The sequence below is a fragment of the Kryptolebias marmoratus genome, linkage group LG6 (genome assembly GCF_001649575.2).
Source record: "Kryptolebias marmoratus isolate JLee-2015 linkage group LG6, ASM164957v2, whole genome shotgun sequence".
Lineage (NCBI taxonomy): Eukaryota > Metazoa > Chordata > Actinopteri > Cyprinodontiformes > Rivulidae > Kryptolebias > Kryptolebias marmoratus.
Genome location: NC_051435.1, coordinates 23,099,784 through 23,122,389, shown reverse-complemented (window position 1 = coordinate 23,122,389; position 22,606 = coordinate 23,099,784). Strand labels below are relative to the sequence as shown.

Genomic DNA, 22,606 nt, shown 5'->3' with positions numbered 1-22,606 from the left:
GCTCTGATTTACCCACTGCCAATAAGGATTTCATTTAATCACTTTGAAAGGTCGTCTTTCTGCCCAACTTGCATTCATTTTGTAACACCTAGTTAAAATCTCCAGGTTTATTTGTCTTTTTGTAAATACAAAATAAGAGGTCAGTGTATATGAATGTAGTTAATACTTCAATACTTCTAAAATGTTACAAACCTGTATACAAGTGCAAAGTGTATTTTCACTAAAATCCAAGTAGTTTAGAAAATATGACAAGAAGTCTGGATTTCTTTTAAAAAGATATCACATTGTTAGGGAAATGTGTTAACTCTGGTAAAGGTTCATGCTTTTAATTTTAAATGACTGCAAAAATAATTTTGTCTGCAGATACGCTGCCTGACTTTCAGTATTTTTCCCACGATCAGACAGTAAGAAGCGTTTTGTCTCCCTTTAGTGGACACAGACAACAATACACCTTTACATGCAAAACCTATTCTAAGAATTTAATTTAAAGTCAAATGAGAAGAGTCATGACTACTTTCAGTTTTGTATTTCGGTCTGTTTCTTTTAACATATAAGCTAAAATTAAGTTTTTGTCTTAACAAGTTCTTTATTCATATGTAAGTAAAAGAAATACATGATCAAATATTTAAAACAAAAACAATATTTGAAAAACAAAAAAGAATTCATGTTTTTACATCTTTAAAAATTACACAGCAAAATATTTCACAATCAGTAAAAAATACATTTAAGAATCTTAGCAATTCATCATAACTTACAACATTGTTTTCATACACAAACTTTGAAATCTTTTGTTTGAGTTTGCTCATTGTGGCAACACCTGCAGAAAGGAGAAGCAAAAACAAAAAATAACCCAATCCTGATAAACAAACAAAAGATAAAAGTTATCCAAGGTAATAAAAACACCTGCAAGTGCTGTCAAACTTACAGAAACATGCAAAATCTCCCCTGCTTGAACTGAAATAGAGTGAAGTAAATAAATTCTCTCTACATGTGTGTATCATTTTTATACAAAAAAAAAAAAACGAATACAATGCCTGTTTATTTTTATGGAACTAGAACCTTCTTTCATCCATCCACCCATCTTTTGACGGACCACTGGGCAGGTCTAGGAGGGAAACCCAGACATCCCTTTCCCCAGCTCTTTCTGGGGGATCTTAAGGTATTCCCATACAAAAGAGGATACATAGTTCCTTCAGCGAGTTCTGGATCTATCCTGGCCTCTGGGACGTGCTTGGAAAACCTGCAAAGGAAAGTGTCCACGAAGCATCCTAATCAGATGTCTGAACCACCTCAACTGACTCCTTTCAATGCAGAGGAGCAGCAGCTCTACTCTGAGCTACCCCCGGGAACGGCGCTCCTCACCTTATCTCTAAGGCTGAGCTCAGCCGCCCTAAGAAGGAAGTTCATTTCGGCCACCTGGATCTGGGATCTCACCTATGGTCATGATCCAAACCTTATGACCATAGGTGAGGTTGGAACATAGATGGACCAGTGAATTAAAATCTTTTCCCTTTGAATCAGCTCATTCTTATCATGAAAGACTAGAGCATCGGCCTCATTACGGCAGTCGAGGCCCCGATCTATTGATCCATCTCCTCCTTCAACCTACCGTCACTAGTGAACAAGACCCCCAGATAACCGAACTCCACCGCTTAAAGCAGAGACTTACCCCCGACCCTGAGGGAGCATTCCACCTTTTTCCATTTGAGAACCTTCTTTCAAGGAATTTTTATATAACAGCAGAGAGGGCACGTTTCTTGGCAGGTATGGCAGGCATCAGGTATCGTACTCTCTTCCAGAAGTGTGAGTTCCAGGCGGCAGCTCCCCGTGAGCCCTCTGGCCACCTGATGGGGGCGCTCTTACGAATCAGGTGCTGCAGTCCAGGGGGAAGGTGTGTGTACCCTTGAGGCCCAGTGTCCCCCAACTGGATTAGAATCACACTCAGCTCCCTCTGAACCAGTGCATGGTGGAGTCCAACCTGCAAAATGATTTAAAATATTAGCAGTGTTTTGTTCCCACCTCTGCCGAATGACTTCAGTGTCTATTTATTAAATTCTTTCTCCACAAAGCAGTGCTACAGGTAGAAATACACTCACGGACAAAAAAGAAAAAGAAAAACATAAATCATAATAGTCCATTTATAGTCTTACCTGCCAATCATACCCCCCTATGACAGAGGTTTGGTTTGAGGTGGAACATTGGTCTGTGACCTCAGATCCTAATTTTGATCCTGGAGTGAGAATGACCATCAGCCTCCTGCTCTGCTTCAGGCACCTCTCCACCAGCTCCAGACGATCTGTGTGGTCAGACAAAGCTTTTTATAATTTTATGTGGCGCTTTTATTTAGTGAGTGCTCATTATTGCGCGCCACCAAAGGCAAAAGAGGAGCAATGATGTTTTTGCCTGAGTCTTCATGTGTGTGTTTGTCTGTGCAGTTAGCAAAATATCTCATGAACCACTGAATGGATTTTAATCAGACTTCCAAAAAGTAATCACTGGATGTTCATCTACATCTGAATAACTTTTGGAGTCAATTCAAGATGGCTGCCACTGCTAATCAACCTTAGCCTACACAAAATGGGTTTAAATTAGTGACTTTTGCAGACAATAAGCTAAAACCTGGTATGGTAGTAGCTGACAGTCACCCTCAAAACACATTTTGTGCATTAACAGACCTTGTGAGATCACAACATATCACAGCATCACCTGAGGCCCTGCACAATGTATTCTCAAGGTTTGACTAAAAAAAGCTACAACTCTGTCCTTTCTCATTACTGGATGATCTTAGTCAAAACATCTGGAATGAAATTCCTTAATAATGCTAGACCTTTAATTTTAATGGATATGGTGGCAGGTTTTATTATTTAAATATATGCTGAAATAAAGTTGACAAACAAAAAAAGTACTAATACTAGAAAAAAAGGATTTCACATTTTTCATCCAACATGAAAGTGAGCCATAGGAAGACAGAGCCTATGTGTGTGAATGAGAGGGAGGCAGGTGGAACAGTGAGGCTACAAGGAGCAGAGGTCACAAAGGTGCAGGACTTCAAGGACTCAGGGTCAACTGTTCAGGAAAACAGGAAGTGTGATAAAGAGGTGAAGAAGAGAGTTCAGGCAGGATGGAGTGGATGGAGAAAAGTTTCAGGAGTGATTTATAACAAAAGGGTGGCAGCAAAGGTCAATGGAAAGGTTTACAAGACAGTGGTAAGAGCAGCCATGTTGGTTGGTTTGGAGACAGTGGGACTGACAAAAAGACAGGAGACAGAACTGGAAGTGGCAGAGCTGAAGATGTTGAGGTTCGCCTTGGTGTCATGGTGGCTTCTCGACTTTAGCCCACGTGCAGAACATGACAGGAGAACTGGAGATCAGATAAATAAGTTTTATTTACAGGGAATGGATATAAAAAAATGTGTGGTTCTTTATCCAGGCAAAGGCTGGGTTCGTCTTACTCTGGTGAGAGAGAGAGGGTGAGTTCAGGGTGAATCGGACAGTGAATATACTCCTAGCTGATGACGAGATTATTCACAGGATCCAGATGATGCAGCCTCTGGCACCATCTGCTGGATGAGAAGGGGAGCAGCAGGCAACAGAAAGAATCCCCACAGAGGGCCTAAACCCCCCAGTTCTCAACAGTATCCCCCCTTCAACAGCCAGCTGACAGCCCAGAAGAGCAGGAAGGGAGGGAAGAACTATAGTTATCAATGAGCAATGGGTCAAGAATAAATGATCCCAGGACCCAAGAGCGTTCCTTCGGGCCGTAGCCCTCCCAGTCGACGATGTACTGCCAACCACGACCTCGCCGATGGGAGTCCACGACCCAGCGAACAGTGAAGGCAGGATGCCCACCAACGTCACGGGTGAGAGGAGGGGGCTCGGAAGGAGGGCACAACGTGCTGATCTGAATGGGTTTGATCTGAGAGATGTGAAACGTGAGGTGAATACAGAGAGACGATGGGATGCGGAGGTGGACAGCTGAGGGACTGATGACTCTTTCGTCTTCATAAGGACCGATGAACCTGGGGGAGAGTTTCTTGGACATGGATTTGAATGGGATATCACGAGCCAAAAGCAAAACCTTTTGTCCTGGGGAGTACAGTGGGGCAGGGGACCTCTTGCGGTTAGCGAAGTGTCGGTTCTGTTCAGCGGTGTGGTTGAGGGCGGTGATGGTCCTGTTCCAGATGTTCTTGCAGCGACGGATGTGATGTTGTACTGAGGTGACCGAGATTTCCTTTTAATCCGAGGGGAAGAGGGGTGGTTGGTAGCCTAAGGAAACTTCAAAAAGGTGAAAAACCGGTTGCAGCAGAAACGTGAAAATTGTGCGCATACTCGACCCAGGAGAGATAAAGACTCCAATCAGAGGGATTAGTGGAAGTGAGACATCTGAGGGTAAACTCAAGTTCTTGGTTCATGCGTTTCGATTGACCGTTAGACTGGGGGTGATAAGCAGATGTGAGTGTGAACCTTGCTTCCAAAGCTGAACAGAAATGTCTCCATACTTGGGATGTGAACTGAGGGCTGCGGTCAGAGAGAATCTCCTGAGGGATTCCATGAAGTCGAAAGACATGCTTGACAAGAAGTTGGACGGTCTCTGAAGTCCAAACAAATGCTGTCTTGGTGGAAGTTAGGGCGGTGAGGGGTAATGCTGTTTGGCTATAGTTGCGTATGAATCGACGGTAGAAGTGAGACGGAGGTCTCATTGAAGGTGGATGGTAAGGGCTGGGGTAGAGGGCGGACAGGAAGCTCAGGTGAGGAGGCTCGAGGAACATGCCGACTGCCAGCTGGGAAACCAGGAACTGAAGATGGTTCGTCTGCTGAAGGTGTGGGAAACTCGGGCAACCAGTAGGTAACAATCCACGGCGTCACAAGGGGAAAAATTCAAAAAGCTGACTACTTGGGTTTCACAGGGGTTTAATCGAGGTGTCCCGGGTAATCACCTGGGGTAGAGGCAAACAGAGGGAAAAAAACATCACAAGAAGTTTGCTTCTCAAAAGATAACTCAGAGTTTTAGCCCTGAAGGGCGCAGAGTACCATTTCTGGCAAACACTCAGGTGTTGAAGTGCTGGCAGTCTGCTCCTCATATCCTCCTAGCTGATGACGAGATTATTCACAGGTGTGCTGACAGAAATCAGCGGCACGCCCTCCAGATGATGCAGCCTCTGGCACCATCTGCTGGACGAGAAGGGGAGCAGCAGGCAACAGAAAGAATCCCCAAAGAGGGCCTAAACCCCCCAGTTCTCAACACTTGGGAGGGACAAGGATGGACAGGATTAGAAATGAGGTCATCAGAGGTACAGCACAGGTTGAAGGACTGGGAGATAAAGTTAGAGAGGCCAGACTGAGATGGTTTGGACATGTGCAGAGGAGGGACAGTGGGTATATTGGTAGAAGGATGTTAGAGATGCAGCTGCCAAGAAAAAGACAGAGAGGAGATACATGGATGCAGTTAGAGAGGACATGGAGGTAGTTGGAGTGAGGACAGAGAATGCAGAAGACAGAGTTAGATGGAGGAGGATGACTCAGCTGCGGTGATCCGTGAAAAGGGAGCAATTGAAAGAAAAATTATTTTTTATACAGCAAGTAAAGGCTGTCTTATAAACTGTCCACAAAACAATTTGGAAAGTGAGAGTCATAATAAAGGTTTTAGAGAAAAAGTTGTTGTTAGAAAAAAGTTATTCTTTCTACTGAATTCACATATTTTTATCACTGATTAAGCAAAGATTCTATTGAATCAAACAAAAACATTAAGATGGATGCTGACCTTCCCCTGGTATGTCATCTCTCCCTTGGATGAAGAGTCGATATCCACATTTGTCTTCAAGAACTGAGGGCAAAGCCATTGCGACAAAATTAGATATTTTGTTCTCAGTTTCCTTGTCCAACTTTTGCATCTGGTAGACCACATAGGCATCGTATACCCTTGCATCTAGGAGAAAAGCACATCACCACAAGGTCAAGTAATTTTTTTTGGCAAGACTGCTTTTACTAATGAATGTGAACTGCAGGGCAACACGGGTGATTAAAGCTACCTAAGGGCACAGAAACCCCCCAATTCTCAAGTGATTAGTTTCTGTGCTTCACACTTAACTTCAAGCTGTTTCATTTGTGTTTTTGTGATACAGAAAGTCAACATTTCCAAGAAATTGTTATTTTTTTCCAAATTAAGCTGGAAAATTCCTCTCTGGTTACAAAATCCCTCAGACTGGCTGTCACAAGATTAAACAGGCATAGAACATTCTTCCATCATTCCACATGATGATGAATAATGGCTAAAGGCTGCAGGTTTAAGTAAGTATTTCATTTGGTGATGTCATCGAAGTAAAAAATTCACTATCAAAACAACGTAAGCAAAGACATAAAAGCCTACTAATGGGAAAGGAACTACATGACATGCAAATGATTCAGCTGGCACCAAATTACTCAACTTTAACTGATGCAGAGTTTTATTCTTTAACCAACCACAACCACAGGACATCCTGTGGTTGTGGGAATCATGTGACTCTGTTTCAGAAGAATCTGAGAGCTGGTCTACATCTTGGAAAAATGTCTAAGAACTGGCAAAGAACTGGCAAAGAACTGTCTTTAAAACATTGGAAGGAGAGAACCAATATTTTGTTTGAGGAATAAATATCTACAAAGATCATGACTTAAAAGAATAGTTGGGACATTTTGAAGTGGGCTTCCATAGTAAGATTATGACCTACTATTATTAAGACTAAAAACGTGTATGTTAGGCTGCCTTCAGGCCCAGGCCTCCCTTGAAAAAGAGATCTGTGATCTCAGGGAGATCTGCTGGTTAAACAAAGGATAATAAATAAATGAATCTTACCTGTTGTAGATCGCTTTCTAAACAACCTCAGTTTAGTAAAACAGACTTTAAATCTGACAGGACCAAGGAGCTAATGACTAGTGTGAATGGAGCCGAGGCCAAAGTGGATTACTGCCGTCTTAAAACAGCTCCAATCTGAAAAATGTTTTTTTCTTTGAAGATTTAAATTGTTTAAGACTGCAAAATCGACTTTGGAAGTGTGTCCACTCAGATTGCAATAACATGCTAATAATCAATGTTTTCCAAACTAAAAAGCTATCTGTTGTACAACAGGTAAGATATTAAGGGTTCATAACCTTTCCGTAGAAAGCCACTTCAAGAGATCTTAACTATTCCTTTAAACGTTTATTGAAACCACAAACAACAATCTACTTACACTGATGTTAATAGTTGTTTCAATATCAACCTAAAGAATTAAGATCAATAATTTTTCATCTGTTGAAAATTAAATTCCTCCTTTTTTACCTTCATTGTGTCTTCTTAGTGGGAAGTAGGGTCTGAACAATAAAGCAATGTCGATAGCAAAACACCTGATGAGCACAGCAGCTAACACACAGATGAAAACCACACACACTCCTTGAATAACCAGTGGAATGACTGACTCTGGAAGACAAACACAAAGTAAAGTGTTAACAGAAATATGAGTACTGTCAACACATTTCAAGGAACCAACAAATTCAATTTCTTCAGCGAGGCACACTCCCTTGAAAAGGTATTCACACCCCTTGTACTTTTCCACTTTTTGTCACATTACAACCACACACTTCAAAGTATTCCACATGGATTTGATTTGATAAACCAACACAAAGAAGTGTAAAATTGTGAAGTGAAAGGAAAATGAAACATGGACTTTAACATTTCTGAAAACAAACAAACAAACAAAAAAAAAACTAACTGAAAAGTATGTTGTGCATTTGTATTCAGTCCCGCTGAGTCAATACTTTGTAGGACCACCTTTTACTGCAAGCCTTTTGGAATTTGTTTCTACCAGCTTTGCACATCTACAGACTGATATTTTTGCCCATTCTACTTCGTCTAACAGATCAAGCTCAGTCAGATTGGAGGGAGAACATTGTGAACAGCAGTTTTCTTGCCATAGATTCTCAGTTAGATTTACATCTGGGTTTTGACCATTCTAACACATAAGTATGCTTTGATCTAACCCATTCGACTGTGGATCTGTTAGAAGGATTTGGGTTGTTGTCGTGCAGGAAGGTGAACCTGCACCCCAGTCTCAAGTCTTTTGCAGCCTCTACCAGGTTCTCTTCCAGGACTTTCTTGTATTTATCTTCATCTAGCTTTCCTTAAACTCCGAGCAGCTTCTCTGTCCCTGCTGAAGAAAAGCATCACAGTGGGAGGGCGATGTGCAATGTTAGGTTCTGCCACACATAGCATTTTGCATTTAGGTCAAAAAGTTACATTTTGGTCTCATCTGATCAAAGCAGCTTCTTCCACATGTTTGCTGTGTTCCTACATGGCTTCTGTCACACAACAAACAGGACTTTCTTCCAGCCACTTTGATAAAGGCTGTCATGTTGATGAATTCTCCAACCTGAGCTGTGGCTCTCTGAAGCTCCTCCAGAGTTATAATAGGGCTTCTGCTTCTCTGATTAACGCTCTTCTTGCCCTGTCTGTCCGTTCAGGTGCCCTTGTCATGGTAGGTCTGCAGCTGAGCTGTACTTTTTGTGACAAAAGGATTCTAAAAACAAAGTCATTAGGGTTTTAATTCAGAGAAATAGATCACTGGAGTGGTTTATGATAGTGTTTAACTAAAATAAAAACATGGAAACTCAATATTTTGATATTTTATTTCATTTCCCCTCTAAATTATTTACAAGTGGACTCTATTCACTAATGAGGTGACTTCTGAAGGCTGTTGCTCTTGATTTTAGTTCAGGGTGTCAGGGTGAAGAGGGTTGAATACAAATGAATGCCACACTTTTCAGATTTTTATTTGTGAAAAAAATTTGAAATCGTGTATAATTTTCTTTCTACTTCATGAATATGTGATACTTTGTGTTGGTATATACCATTATATCAAATCTCAGTAAAATACTTTAAAATTTGTAGTTTTAATGAGACAAATATGGAAAAGTTCAAGGGATGCAAATACTCTCTTAAGGCACTGTACTTTATACATCAACAATCTGTACACTGACCTCTCTGCTTGAGTTTTAAAATAAAGTCATTTGTGTAAAACCCCACACCAGTACACTTAAATGTGTGCTGGAAGTCTTTGGGAGATACTCTTTCAATAGTCAGGATTGCTGTGGAGATGAAGTTCTGTGTATCTTCCTCAATTACTCTGACAAAAAACACAGAGTTTAGTTATTTACAGAAAGCATCACTTGTGTTTAAAGAAAGAAGAAGGATTATCTGACAAACTCAATGTGCCACATTTTATTCAGTAAGGGTTTTGAACAGTTTAAATGTTTTTCCCTTTCATGGACAGCTACAAAACTTTCTACATGTTTTCCTTTTCAGATAAATAGTTTTCGGAAATCTTTTAATAAAGTAAAATTCTGGTCTTACGTTTTGATGGTTTGATTGTATCCATCCATCTGTTCGACAGCCTTTCCATCAACATCCCAGCTGGCAGCACATTCACGATTCACATTAGTTCCACATAAAATGGAGCAATTCAGCTTGATGCCAACACCTGTAAGATGGAAGACATATTACATGAAAAATTTTCACTTCACAGGGTTTGTACAAAACTTCCAGTTTTAAAGCCAACTCAGCAATTTTTGATTTATTTTATTCTATTTTACCACAGAGAGAACAACCAAACACCTCTAAGGTTGTTTAAACTTGTCAGCATTGAATTAAAGCAATTAACCATTAGTTTATTTTACTACAAAATCAGAAAAAAACTAGTGGTAAAGCTCCAGATTAAAACACAGCACACAGATGCTTCTATAAAATAACTACAACACAAGCAGAATTACAGGTGGATAAGGTAATACTTTAATTACTTTCATTTGTGAAAATTTTCTTACCTTCATCGGCCAACTGCATCTTGGCAGTCGGAGAAAGGATTTCTACTTTCCGGTAGAAACCTTTCTCTGTAAGAAAGAAAAACACAACGAGTTTGAACACCGAGCAAGCTTGCATTTCAGCTGCGTACATGTGAAATGAGAGCAACATGAGTGAAAAAGCTACTGCTGAAGCAGCACCGCTGAAATCTCCTTCGTGCCTGCTTGCAAGAAAAGGTACAAAACCGTGAGGAAATTTGATTCAGTCGTTGTGGGGCCAGAGAGTAGCCAAGACTGCAGAGCATGTGGTGCAATTCTCAGCACTGAATTCATGGGACCATCGCATCTTAAACCAGGGATGAAGGTTTGTCTAGTTTTCTTGGTAATGTCAGATATGAATATGAGCTTTTTATAATGTCTGTCATAATGCTAGTATACTTAAAGAGCTTGAGTACCACTGATTAATATATTTATTATTTGGTCAGGCAGTGTATTTTATGACCATACTGTATATAAATGACATATAGGCTAAAACCCTCACCTAAAACAATTAGCCTCCTGTGGCCTGATGTGTTGTATACCCTGTGATGGTGTGTCCAGGTACAGATGCAGGTGTAGACACCCTCATCTTTTTTGGTGGAATCATACACCCACCAGTCCGCTTCGTGCTGACCTTGAAGAAGACTGACGCCCTGAAGCAAGCAGAGACAGAAATAAACAGAATAAAGGCAGTACAGTCTACATACAGTCTACATATTTAATTATTTAATCATCATCTTCTACACACTCCTGTTAAAATGCCAGGTTTTTATTATATTAAAAAAATGAGATTGCAGTAAACAATTTCAAAACTTTTTCCATGTTTAATGTGATATAAATATTTGAAAGTTCAACATTGAAAACAAAAAATCTGTTAGGGGGGACTATTTAAAAAAATTAAAAGGTGCTAGTTGGTTTCAAAAGTGTAGACACCATTAAACTTTTGCTTTAATTAAAACATTTGATTTACTTAGGAACGCACCTTTCACTGATCAGTGACTCCAATTAACCTGAAATAAAGTTTAACTGTTCTAGTATGAATTTTCAGATATTTACTCAGTTGCATCTTACAGGAATATCCATGGTTCACAGAGCTCACTGAGGATAAAAGAAATCTCAGTGTTGAAAGGTAGGAGGTTACAAAAACTGTTTCAGAATTAGAAATCCAATGAAACAGTGAAGACAGTCATCCAGAAATGATAAAAATATAGAACAACAGTGACATTACTGAGAACGATGTGTTCCTCCAAATTTAAAACAAAAAAACTGTTCAGGGAGGCTGCCAAGAGGCCTACAGCAACACTGAAGGAGCTGCAGGAAGTTCTAACGCGTCGTGTCCAACACATGTACCGTATTACTGTCTGGACTATAGCGTAGGGTTGAAAGATGTAAGACTTTTCTTTTCACAGATAAAGACACCCAGACCCAGACAAATAATGGCGAAAGGATCAAGTCTCCAAAAAGCACAAATGGAAAATGTATTCTGGTCTGATCAAGCCAAAGCTGAGGTTTTTGGCCATAATTAAATATATATATGAAAAAAGAAGAGAAAAATATAAATTTAGCTGCCATTCACGTTCACTTACTGCAGGTGTGACTGTAATTCCAGGTGATCATACCTTGTACCAGGTGATTTTTCCTCCAAATGTACTGCATATGTAGCTGACAGGCTCTGGACAGGAAATCCTTATGTTCTTCTCAGAGCTCTTGATAGGTCCAAATGTGAGATCTTCTTGACTGGTTTTATTGAAGACGTGAATTTCTAAATGATGTTTACAACATTCGCATGATTCTGTTTTTTCCCTGTAGGAGATACAATAAGTGTGTGGATATGTTAAAATAAATTTTTTTTTTTTTTTTTAATTTTAAAGATGAATTTAAATAGTGAAAAGTGCACCCACTTACATTTCTAAGATTTTTTTTCTTATCAGGATATAAGAAAAAAAATCTGGTTAATGTTGATGGAAGTGTAACAGCACACAGATGCCTTTGCAAAAAAGTGACAGCTTTTGTTTGATTGTCCACCTCTCTTTGTTTTGTGTCACTGGAGTTAATTGTTGTGTGTTGTACACATGTACCTCATTGTGCCAGAGCTTCTTCTACTACATTTCTGAAGCTCTAAGGGAGAAACTCAGAACTAAATTTAGCTCACAAAAGTTTTACAACATACACAATTTTAAAAAAAAAAAGAGATGTTGTTAAGTCATGAACTGTTAAAATGATGTACATTTATCAACAAAGCCACAACAACACACAATTTCAGGTAGTTAGTTCACACTAGACAAATCTGGACTTAATTGCATCCAGATTTGGATCCAGGAATTCAAACATGTTTGACTACCACTGAGGTCGGGTTGGATCTGGTCCTCTCACACACTTTCAGATTTTGCACGTGTACATCTTACACAATAACAGATTTCGGTGCCAACCAGCTGCACCTTCCCTGACTGGTACAGTCTTTGCCTAACTGAGAATGTGGGTAAAATCTGTCAAAAAAAATGATGCAGTGCATCATCAGTTTAAGACTCTACAGGCCTCAGTTATCATGTTAGGTTTCAAAATTTATGAGTGAAACTGTTACAAAAAGACTGAATAGTTACAGCTTATTTAGAAGTGTTGCCAGGAACAAGACTCTTCTCTATCAAAAAAAACAAAACAAAACAAAAACATGAAAGACAACTTAGGTTTTCTAAGGTCGCACCTAAACAAATGCAAGCAACATCCTTTGGAGCGCTGAAAACAGAAAGGATGTTTCAACATACATATGTTTGGTGAAAACCAAACACAGCACATCAGCACAAACACAAGAGTGGAGGGATAATGGTTTGGGCTCGTTTTGCTGCCACAGAACTTGGGGACCTTGCAGTTATACCACAGTAGTTGAAGCACAGTTCAAACTGAAACATGCTAAAAGACAATGACAAAATCCAGACCCTATTCTGATTTAAAATGCTGTGTTAGGATCTGAAGAGAGCCATGCATGAGCATCCATCCATCTTTTACCCGCTTTTTCCTTTCCAGGTTGCAGGGGAGCTGGTGTCTATCTCCAGCATTCACTGAGGCGGGGGACACCCTGGACAGGTCGCGAGTCCATCACAGGGACACATCAAAACTCTCACTCACACCTAGGGACAATTTAGAGTTAACAATAAACCTAACATGCATGTTTTTGGTTTGTGGGAGGAAACCGGAGAACCAGGAGAAAACCCACACATGCACGAGGAAAACATGCAAACTCCACCCAGAAAGACCAGGAGGCAATTTCACAACCTTCTCGCTGTGAGGCAGTTCTAACCAATGCGTTGTTGTGCCACCCATTGTGCATAAACAAATACTAAGCAACAAACAAACAAACAAACAAAACAAAACAAAACAACCAAAGCAATAAGTTGTATGAGAGTGGGCACCTTTTTTTATACTGATGTGTGAGTTTTTCATTGACTCCTTCTGTATATTGGCTTAGTTTTGATGAATAAATAATGACATTGTGTAACATCTTATGTGTTTGTCTGGGGCTTTATTTATCTCTCTTTAACACCTGATAAGACCCAGATTGTTTTAGTTACATCCTGATACACAAAACCTTAGAACTGAAAGAAAGTGAGCTTGTTTTATGTTTTGCAGAGACAAGTATTCTTACTTGGCGGTGTAAGTCCCAGAATCCTTGGTGCTGACATTCAAGAGAAAAAGTGCCCCACCGTGATAATGTATCCTGTGGGTCTCATCTGTGGTAATATTCTCATTCTCTGAGCCAGTTTTGTACCACGTGAAATTTTCATCTGGAAGGTCAGGGTCATCCAAATGATATGGCACAAAATAAAATGCTTCCCCTTCAATAAGTTTGAAATACTCTGGAGTCGTGTCAGTGCATCCAGACTTGGACGTCTCTGAAAATAAGGAGAAGATGATAAAACATGATTTAAAGAAAAATGCTAAAAGTTTCTGGATATGTAAACAGGCATAACAGAGGTTACACTTGTTAGAATCACTCCATTATAAATGCAGAACAATGTAGTTAAAGAAACCATCCAACTAGATTAACATTTTAAACTTAATAATAAGTGACAGAAACTGGCCAAAAACTTGTACTGACATGTTGCTCAGTACAGTTTTCTTTATCTGTTAATGTTCTTTCTCTAATGGTGCAATTGGGTGTAAGTATTAGTTACCACAAACAGCACCAATTCAACGAGGATCAAATCTGTCTTTAGTAAATGATGTCTAGTATAAATAAATGCTTTGTGTTCAGTACACTTTGCTATATTTGCTGTAGTCACATCACTAACATTTTTTACAGAATGCATGGACCTTGTGCATGTTTGCTGATGGGAACTGGCATCTTTCATTTACAATCACCAGGGCCGTCGCTACCATTGAGGACACCGAGGTCTGGACCTCAGTATTTTTCTGCTGTGTATATTATAAAAAAAAACTAATCAAAACAACGCTTTTGAACGACGTGGTTCTCTGCGTAGCTCCACCAGTTTACTGTAGGAGGCGCTGCAACTGTGTGCAGCCAAACTCAATGTCTACAAAAAAGAGTGCAGCTTTGTGTACCTTACTGCTAAAATAAAGACCAGAAGAAGAAGAGCGCCACTTACGGTGAAACACAACCGAGGTAACTTGCTGAAAATATTCTCCTTCAATCCCACAAAGCTGAACATGGTTTTCGATTGCAGCTTCCAATTCGGAAAATGGCTAAAGGCCGATTCCACCTATTTTTTCACTACTTCAGCATCTTTAATCTATTTTAGTTAAAAAACTACAACACCTTGACACTTCAAACCTGAAACTAGATTATTCTGCACTGATAGCAGAACATTTAAAACCAAGTATGTGATCTGTGAAACCTTCATCTGATTTGTGAAACCTCAATAAAGGGCGACTTCAGCACTTTTTTTTTCAGCTCCAAAACTACAACACCTCACTGAAATTTGATAAAAAAAATAAAATCTATGCTAAAATCTTGTGTTTTGAATGTGTTTGTGCAGCATGAACAATCAACATTCATGTATACTAATTCATGTCATTTCATTGACTTGTCATGGTTGTGCCCTGAGTCATTTGTTGCTTTAGATGATGTCGATCCCCATGAATTTACACACCCACAAACACGTCATATACACATTCAAGTCACTTATGTTTTAAATAAATGCTTCTATTTTAATTAGGTTTTGGTCTTCATTGTAACTGATGTGCAGGGGAATAATGAGTGGTTGACCTCAGTATTTTTTTAAAGTCTGGTTATGGCCCTGACAATCACATCTGCATACAAAAATAAAATAAAGAAGTGTTTGAACCATGCATTCCTCATCATTGGGCTCACACTACCTGATCTCCATTTAGCTGTAGACATCAGCACAAGCAGAGAAAAGAGAAGCTTTGAGGCATCCATCATCTGAAAGAGACAAAGTAGGTTTAATCTAGCTATTATATTTGCACAGTTTTTAGATATGAACTGGTTTTATATGTGTGGTTTAAATTATCTTTTTCCTGTTCAGCAGAAAAACATACATGAAAGTGCTGATACTGTTAACCTTCTCAGAAAGTCGTTTCCACAGAAGATTAGGATCATGGTAGTTGCGCAACACATTTTGTCAACAGTTCTCATCAGAGCTCAGGTCACACATACCAGATAATTAAAGGCATATCAAACTTTCATGCTGAAGAACTGTCAGCATGAGGCAGTTGTGCGTTTCATTGACTGAGTGTGTTAGTCATTAAAATACCTTGTGTTTATGAGTGCTTTATCTTCTATGATGTGTTCAAGGAAAAACCCCTCTGAGCTCGCTCCAATTTCCACATAAGTGGCTGCACTTTCACTTCAAGCTTGAGTCCTCTCCCAGTTGGTGGAGCCACCTGCGTGACTGTGAGACCTCCAGCCTGTATGCAGCACAGATGTTCCTGTACACTATTTCAGATTTGCACAGGTCCTGTCTGATATGGTTGACCTCGGCCTCTATTGTTCCTGTGCTGAGGGCCTGCTTTGTGCTGCCAAGAGTAGTGCCTCTGTCCTTCAGTCCGGCCCTCTGTAGTACAGTACAGTCTACATGTGGTTTGTGGATCTGGAGAAGGCTTATAATCATGTTCCCAAAGGCATTCTGTGGCGGGTGCTGCAGGAGTACACAAACCCGGGCTTGTTCCTGGTGTGGGTTGGACTCCATCAACCCACAGAACTTGTTTGTTGTGTTCATGGACAGGACCTCAAGGAGAAGTCACGGAAAAGAGAGTGTCTGTTTTTTTGTCTTTTTCTTTACAGATGACGTGGTTCTGTCTGCATTTTTAGTCCATGATCTTTAGCAAGCACTGGGCCAGAGTCAGCTTCTCTAAGTCTGAGGCCGTGGTTCTCAATCAGAACGCGAGGGATCAGTGTCTGCCTTAAGCTTCACCCCAGGAGCAGCTGGAGAATGTTGCTGGAGGAAGAAAAGTCTGGGTATCCCTCCAGGATGTGTCGCCTTGTGACCCAATAAGAGGAAAAAAATGTGTGTATATGTGTATGGATGGATGAATGGCATCAACATTAAAGTTTTGTAGCTAATCATTTTAACCAATATTACACACTTGTTACAACCCTGGTTAACATTTAACAATACTTTAGAATAACCTAATGTTTTTTTATTAGTGCAACAGAGAGTTATATGAACTGTTGCAGAGAAAAACCATGGAACCTGATCTTGGCACAACAGATTTTACCTCTATAAGAGTGAAAAAATAATTTTACATAAGCCTACAAACAAAACTAAATGTTTTCTTAAATAAATTTAGAGACTTTTAAAATTTTTTTTCAAATTGAAGTTTTGATAAGAAAGCCAATTTTGGCTGAAACAGGTATGTGCATTCAGATACAAATAAAAAAAATCTATGATCTATCAATACTTTTATGTATTAAAAACAAAACGCACTGATAATGACTCAAAGGCCACTGAGGAAAGAGTGGGATTCTTTGCACCATGTGAGATGTGGAGACAGTAACAGTGAAGATGATATTTACATCTTTAAAACCCGACTTTAAGAGGAACAAAGTGCAGCTTTTAAGCAAAATTCACTGCAATATCATGACCAAGCTACTAGCAAAGGTGGACTTTATTGGTGAGTTTATTTTATTTTATTTTTTTTTAAATTGATGTTAATGTTGTAACAATATGTATGAAAGTTTGACACAAGCAGGGAACCGCTGAAGTCCACACAACACAGACACTAATATTTAGGGATAAACCATCATTCAAGAAGATTTGTAAAACTTTATTTTTCATTTTTTATTAAATTAATTATTTTAGTGGGTTGTTAAACTTGGCAAACCAGTGAATATATCTGTTGCTATTTAATTAGGTTAAACTGTTTCAGGTAAATTCTTACGCTTTTCATGTCTGTTCAGGGTTTCCCCCAGAAAAGAGGCTAAGCCCAGTGGTAGGTGGCCGATCGCCGGGCCGACCGTGATTTAGTAAAAAAAATTAATAAAGTTGACAGGAAAGTTGAAAATATGGCTTTTTATTATGTTATATTGTAAGATGTTTGTGCCAAATATTTACACCACTACAGTTTTACAAAAAGGCACTTTTGAATTACTTTTTAAACAAAGACATAATGAAACATAAATGAAAAGTGCAAACAAGGCCCCAACACACGTCTCACATCAAGCTGAATAACAACAGAGAACTCTGAAAAACAGAGAGATACTGTACTGTGTTTTTTGTGGCACAGGCTGCATGTTGGATCAGCATATCTAATGCTGAATTTAATAGCATCATTTTGGTTACCGTATTCGGTCTTGTAAAGCCACTCGCTAAATTTCCGTTCAACTAACCATTTTTGGTTAAACCCACTCATGTTTATTGCTGTAGCTCCTGTGACCTGCAAACTCCAGGTAGCTGAAGGTGGCTTGGCCTCAGGGCTCATTAGAGTCCTGCAGGGGTCCGCGAACAGAGCACGGGCCTGAGCACGTAACCAGTGGAAATACGGTAAAAAAGAGAGCAGATGGTCGTCACATCAAATATGGTTACACGTATTCAGGAGGAAGAGCTGTTGTGTTTCTGGCTGTGATACAGAGAGAATGTTTAAAGCATTCAGTTTGACTTTCATTGATTTATTTGCTTTAGTTGTGATTCGCCCATCGTAGAACTAATATTTCTTCCCTCTGTTGTCTATAAACACCAGTGACGGGCGGTGCATTTCACACTTAGGCCTTCAGTGATATCCAACTTGGTCAATAAATACCTTTCATTATGCCAGCATTTATAACACCAGGATGAAAATCAAAATGGGCTATTATCCGATGCATTTTAAAAATCAACAAACCCGCATCAGCTATTAAAACATATCTGGTATGCTACTGTTATAAAATAAAATGTTTGCACTCACCAAAACGGCTGTGTCCCCCAAAACAATTATTTCAACACAAAATCCATTCTGGAGCAGGTTAGCTAGCTCGGGGTCGGCTGTCCTCCTCTAACCAGATCTAGCTTCTCTTGAAAAGTTTGTCTTGAAAACAGTCTTGCCAGTATATCAGCAACCAAATCAACGTGTTGCTCTTCTTCGGCCATTGTGGGTTAATAAAGTTTTTAACCGTTAACAGTCCTGGGTGTGACTCTGTTGATCTGCATAGCACTGCCGTGGCTCAAACTAGTAAGTATCCATATCCAATCACAGGACGCGTAAATGTCACGTTCAACGTGAGGCCAGCTGGAGGGCCTTACTGACACAACTCGTGATCTGATTGGCTATCACAACTGTCTATCAACCGTATTCGCCCGTTCACTTACAGCGCACAGACGCCCACATTGTTGATTCTGAAGGCCCGGACAGATTTTATACTGCCTCTGGCAACATAAGGTAGCTGAATTCTGATTGGATAAAAACTCTAACCTAAAAACAACAGCACTGGAAGGAGCTTAAGATGACATGAAGAGAATATGAATACTTTTAGATATCTAGGGAAAATAAATTAAAAATTAAATTAACCTTTATCATAATTATGATGATTCTTGGTTATGTTAGGCCAGCAGAGAAGGCCTTGCTGGCCCTGACGGCCCACCACTGATAAACACTTTTTTTTAATCGGCTGCAGCAGTAATCTCCTTCCATGGGTTTTGAGCCGTTTGATTATCTTTGTGATCTCTCATAGAGGGATCATATAAATGCTGATACAGGCGAACCAGCTCTGCTAGAGCACCAAAATTGTCCATTTTGAACAAAGCGCAGTGCACGCGGTCTACGCCAAGTTACAAAAGATGCACGACGAGACACGGGGGAATTGCATCACTGTTGGCGTGCGTACCCTCGTGCGGTGAGGTAGATAAAGGTAGCGGTTTTGGGGGTGCGAGTGGGAAAAAAACGTGTATAAAAAATGACGTATTTATAACAAACAAGCGGAGCTTAGCCTGGCGGCCGGTTTACCAAAGCCTGGCGGCCCACCAGGCTTATAATACACTGGGGGAAACCCTGCGGTTCATGTTGCTCGAGAAGCAACTTTCTAATAATCTAAGTCAGTGGTTCTTAACAGGTCCGGCTTTGGGACCCACTATCACACCTTAATGATAAGCCATGACACAAAAAAATGATCAACTTCTCAAATTTACTGAATGAAAAGATTGCTCACTTTGAACCCGTGGACAGTAGACTAGAACATCATGGACACAAAATAACAAGTTTAATGATAAAAACCAAAACAACCAGCAAGGGACGATGCTACAAAAAACAAACAACAAACAAACAAAAAAAACCTTTTACCCTAAATTAGCTGCGTTTTAATTCCAACTATAACTGTTCACTTCAGTAACTTCAGTTTTTTATTTTTTTAGTCTCAGCAGGGCTTTCATGCACAAATATGACATTAAAAAGTTCAACTACTAACAAGAAGTTTCAAAATGACTCAAAATATGCAGCTTTAGCTGAGTAACCACCTATTTAATGTATACCAAACAATGTTTTTGTAAAATTACTGAAATTATTGAATTATAGAAATGACTGAAAACCGGTCTGCGGGCCGCCACCCAACAGTTGAGAACCCCCGAAGTTATCATTTTCAAGTGATTTATACTTTTTGAAAATTGTTAACCTTATAAATACCAAAGAGACATTTGCAAAAGTACCATTAAGTGTAATGCAGAGTTAATTTATGAGTTAAAATGTGAATTTCTAAATCATGAACCAATGAGTAACACCTGTGTTTGTACAGGTAATGATATGGCACAAACAAACAAATACACTTAATGTTTAATTAATTACACCTGGGTAGAACAGTGTTGTTGACAGGTTTGTTTGTTAAAACTAAATTTAAACCACTATTACTGTAATATTTGCTTTTTTCACAGCAGCAGAAAGACAGAAACACTACTCTAAAACTAAAATGCTTCTTTATTCCCTTCTGACATTTATTTAACATTTTTAAATACCCTAATATGGGGCAAATGTTTTCTTTCTTTCATCGTTAACCTTCTGCTAATCTTTGTCCAGTTAAAACACATTTTCTATTGCAATTTATTCCACTTAGCTAAAAATAAATAAATAAAATACAACAGAAATAAAGTGCTGTCTTCTTCTATCTAAGTTTATGCGTTTTGCCTTTAGTTTCTCTTGTGTTACAGAACAGAACAGCTCCAAATACAAGAGGAGAAATGTACATTTATGCTTACCTCGTAAAAGTCTGAGCTCACAGGTCGTGAGGATTCACCGACAACTCTGTCCGGTTCTGGCCCGGTCCTGTCCCGGTTCTGGCCCGGTCCTGTCCCGGTCCTGGCCCGGTTCTGTCTGCAAGCTTCGTCATATACACTCTGTAAGGTCCAGGAGGGAGGGGGGCGGATTACGAGCGAAGGTGGAAAAACAAACAAACAAACAAACAAAAAAGCTCGCGATAAATAGTTTATTTGCGCAGGTTTAATTCAATGAATGTCTGTCGGATTAATCCGAGAGCAGAGAAGGGAAAACAATCAGAAGAAATGGACAAAAATGAAAAAGAAATTAGGGTAGTGGAGGGTCTACTTGCTTCCTGTGTATCCTTCCGCCCTTACCGCCCATGTGAACTAATTCTTCTTCACTCAATATATAAAATTTGATTGTGAGTGTGAGAGAAAGTGCTTAAATGGATAGATTCCATGAAAGCAAACACAGTGACAGAATTACTTTAAGTGTCCTTTACAGCAAAGTTCAGATTCTCCATTTTCAGAGAAACATTAATGTATGGCTGTTTTAACAGTAGAGATTGCATCTAGGTTCAGATTCACTCTTAAACTTGCAGTGATTATCTGAATCAATAACGTGTTTATGGTGTTGTCTTGCTCACCAAATCCCTTTCCTCCCAAACACATTAGGTTAAGTGGAGATTGTAAACAGGATGTACTGTTGGTGGAAACATTTCTGAACGTCTGTGTGTTAGACCTGCGATGGACTGGTGCTTTTCCCGGCACACTGTCAGACATTTAAGGGACTTATTAGCAGTTCTGCTGCCAGTAAGCTACACGGTGTCTTACAGTAATGCTGTAATTGTTGTTTTACGTAACAAGACTGTAAAATGCCTTTCATAATTCAAACTGAGGGATTTGAGTGATTGGAACTTTAGTCAAATAAAATTAATAATTTGTCTAAACATAGTAATAAAACTTCAAGAGCAATGTGGTGAGTACAGAGTGTTCGGAGTAATGATTTTTTTCTTTTTCAGACAATAAAAAACAACTGAAGGTCTATTCCTTATATGCCAGTGTTTTACACCAAGATCGTCTTATATTGAGAAATTATGGAGTTAAAGCTGTTTCCCTTACAGTAAAAACAACACATGAGCTTCCAATGTTCATGTAAAATTGTGTTAAATTAACTTGAAATACTGTATTTATTTATTTCTATATGTTAAACACGTTTCCCATGTGAATCTTGACCGTTTCCAACCTGTTCAGTCACATGGTTTTCCACATGGGATCACGTGTGAAAATCATGGAAAATTCATGTAGTGTTTCTGAGAGGCTTTGGTCAAACGATACTGCATCATCTTGAACAATCTGTTGGAGAGTATGTGTTGTGAATGAGCCTCAGCTACTACCTCACCAAGTTTTACCTCAGTGTTTGTAAAGTGAACGGAGTTGCAGCCATTTTGACTTTTTTATAAAGTCAACTGGCTGTGGAAACCATCATGAATTGGGTTGACTCCAAAGGGTAATTAGATGTAGATGTCCGTCCAGTAATTACTTTCTAAACCTTTTGCTGAAATCCAATTGGAGCATGCGTCCAGGGTGACTTTTACTTTCTGAGAGTTTCATTTAAAACTGTCCAGTGGTTCAAGAGATATTTTGCTAACTCTACAGACAATCAAACACAGCGATGAGCAAAAACATTATTGCCTTTGGGGATCCCAACCTTTAAATTCAAATTAGAGTATGCTTTTTTAATGGGGCATAGGTGAAGTCACTCTTGATTTCTGCAGATTTCTGCTGACCACCACTGTTGTCAGTTTGGGAAAAATAGTGCAGGCAGACATGGCAAGACCAACATCACAGAGGAGATAGTGGACAGGAGAGGTGAAGATGATGATTATGATGATGAAGAGGAGGGAGAGAAACAGAGAGGTGCAGAGGAGAGGGTTGGGGCAAGACCTTACTCTGAAGATCCATCTGAATGGCCTTCACCACAGGAAGTGGGGGACTCATTGACTCATTGAGGCAGTTCATGCTTGAGAATGACCCACAGAGATGTTCTGACGGGCCATACCCCATATTATATGTTATAAGTCCATGAATAACAAAAATGTATTCACGTAAACAGGTAAAAGAAAAAAAAGG

The 22,606-nt window shown here is 39.5% G+C and overlaps 1 protein-coding gene across 4 annotated transcripts; it reads right to left on the bottom strand.

The window, feature by feature from the left end:
- Window positions 1–581: 581 nt before the first annotated feature.
- il1rl1 (interleukin 1 receptor-like 1) lies at window positions 582–20,740 on the bottom strand. Of its 4 annotated transcripts, none has more exons than XM_017430128.3 (12): window positions 20,474–20,730; window positions 15,174–15,240; window positions 13,483–13,729; window positions 11,462–11,645; window positions 10,345–10,495; window positions 9,828–9,893; window positions 9,361–9,487; window positions 8,988–9,133; window positions 7,294–7,431; window positions 5,761–5,823; window positions 2,151–2,296; window positions 582–1,978 (listed from the first exon to the last, which is right to left on the bottom strand). In XM_017430128.3, exons 2-12 carry the CDS (start codon window positions 15,238–15,240, stop codon window positions 1,730–1,732), a joined length of 1,584 nt encoding a protein of 527 aa, XP_017285617.1. In that variant the 5' UTR covers window positions 20,474–20,730; the 3' UTR covers window positions 582–1,729. The 4 variants fall into 4 exon arrangements, with proteins under 4 accessions (XP_017285617.1, XP_037832001.1, XP_017285616.1 ...); XM_037976073.1 differs by lacking the exon at window positions 20,474–20,730 and adding an exon at window positions 15,572–15,978 and having other exon boundaries at window positions 625–1,978; window positions 5,761–5,925; XM_017430127.3 differs by having other exon boundaries at window positions 628–1,978; window positions 5,761–5,925; window positions 20,474–20,726.
- Between the last annotated feature and the right edge of the window lie 1,866 nt (window positions 20,741–22,606).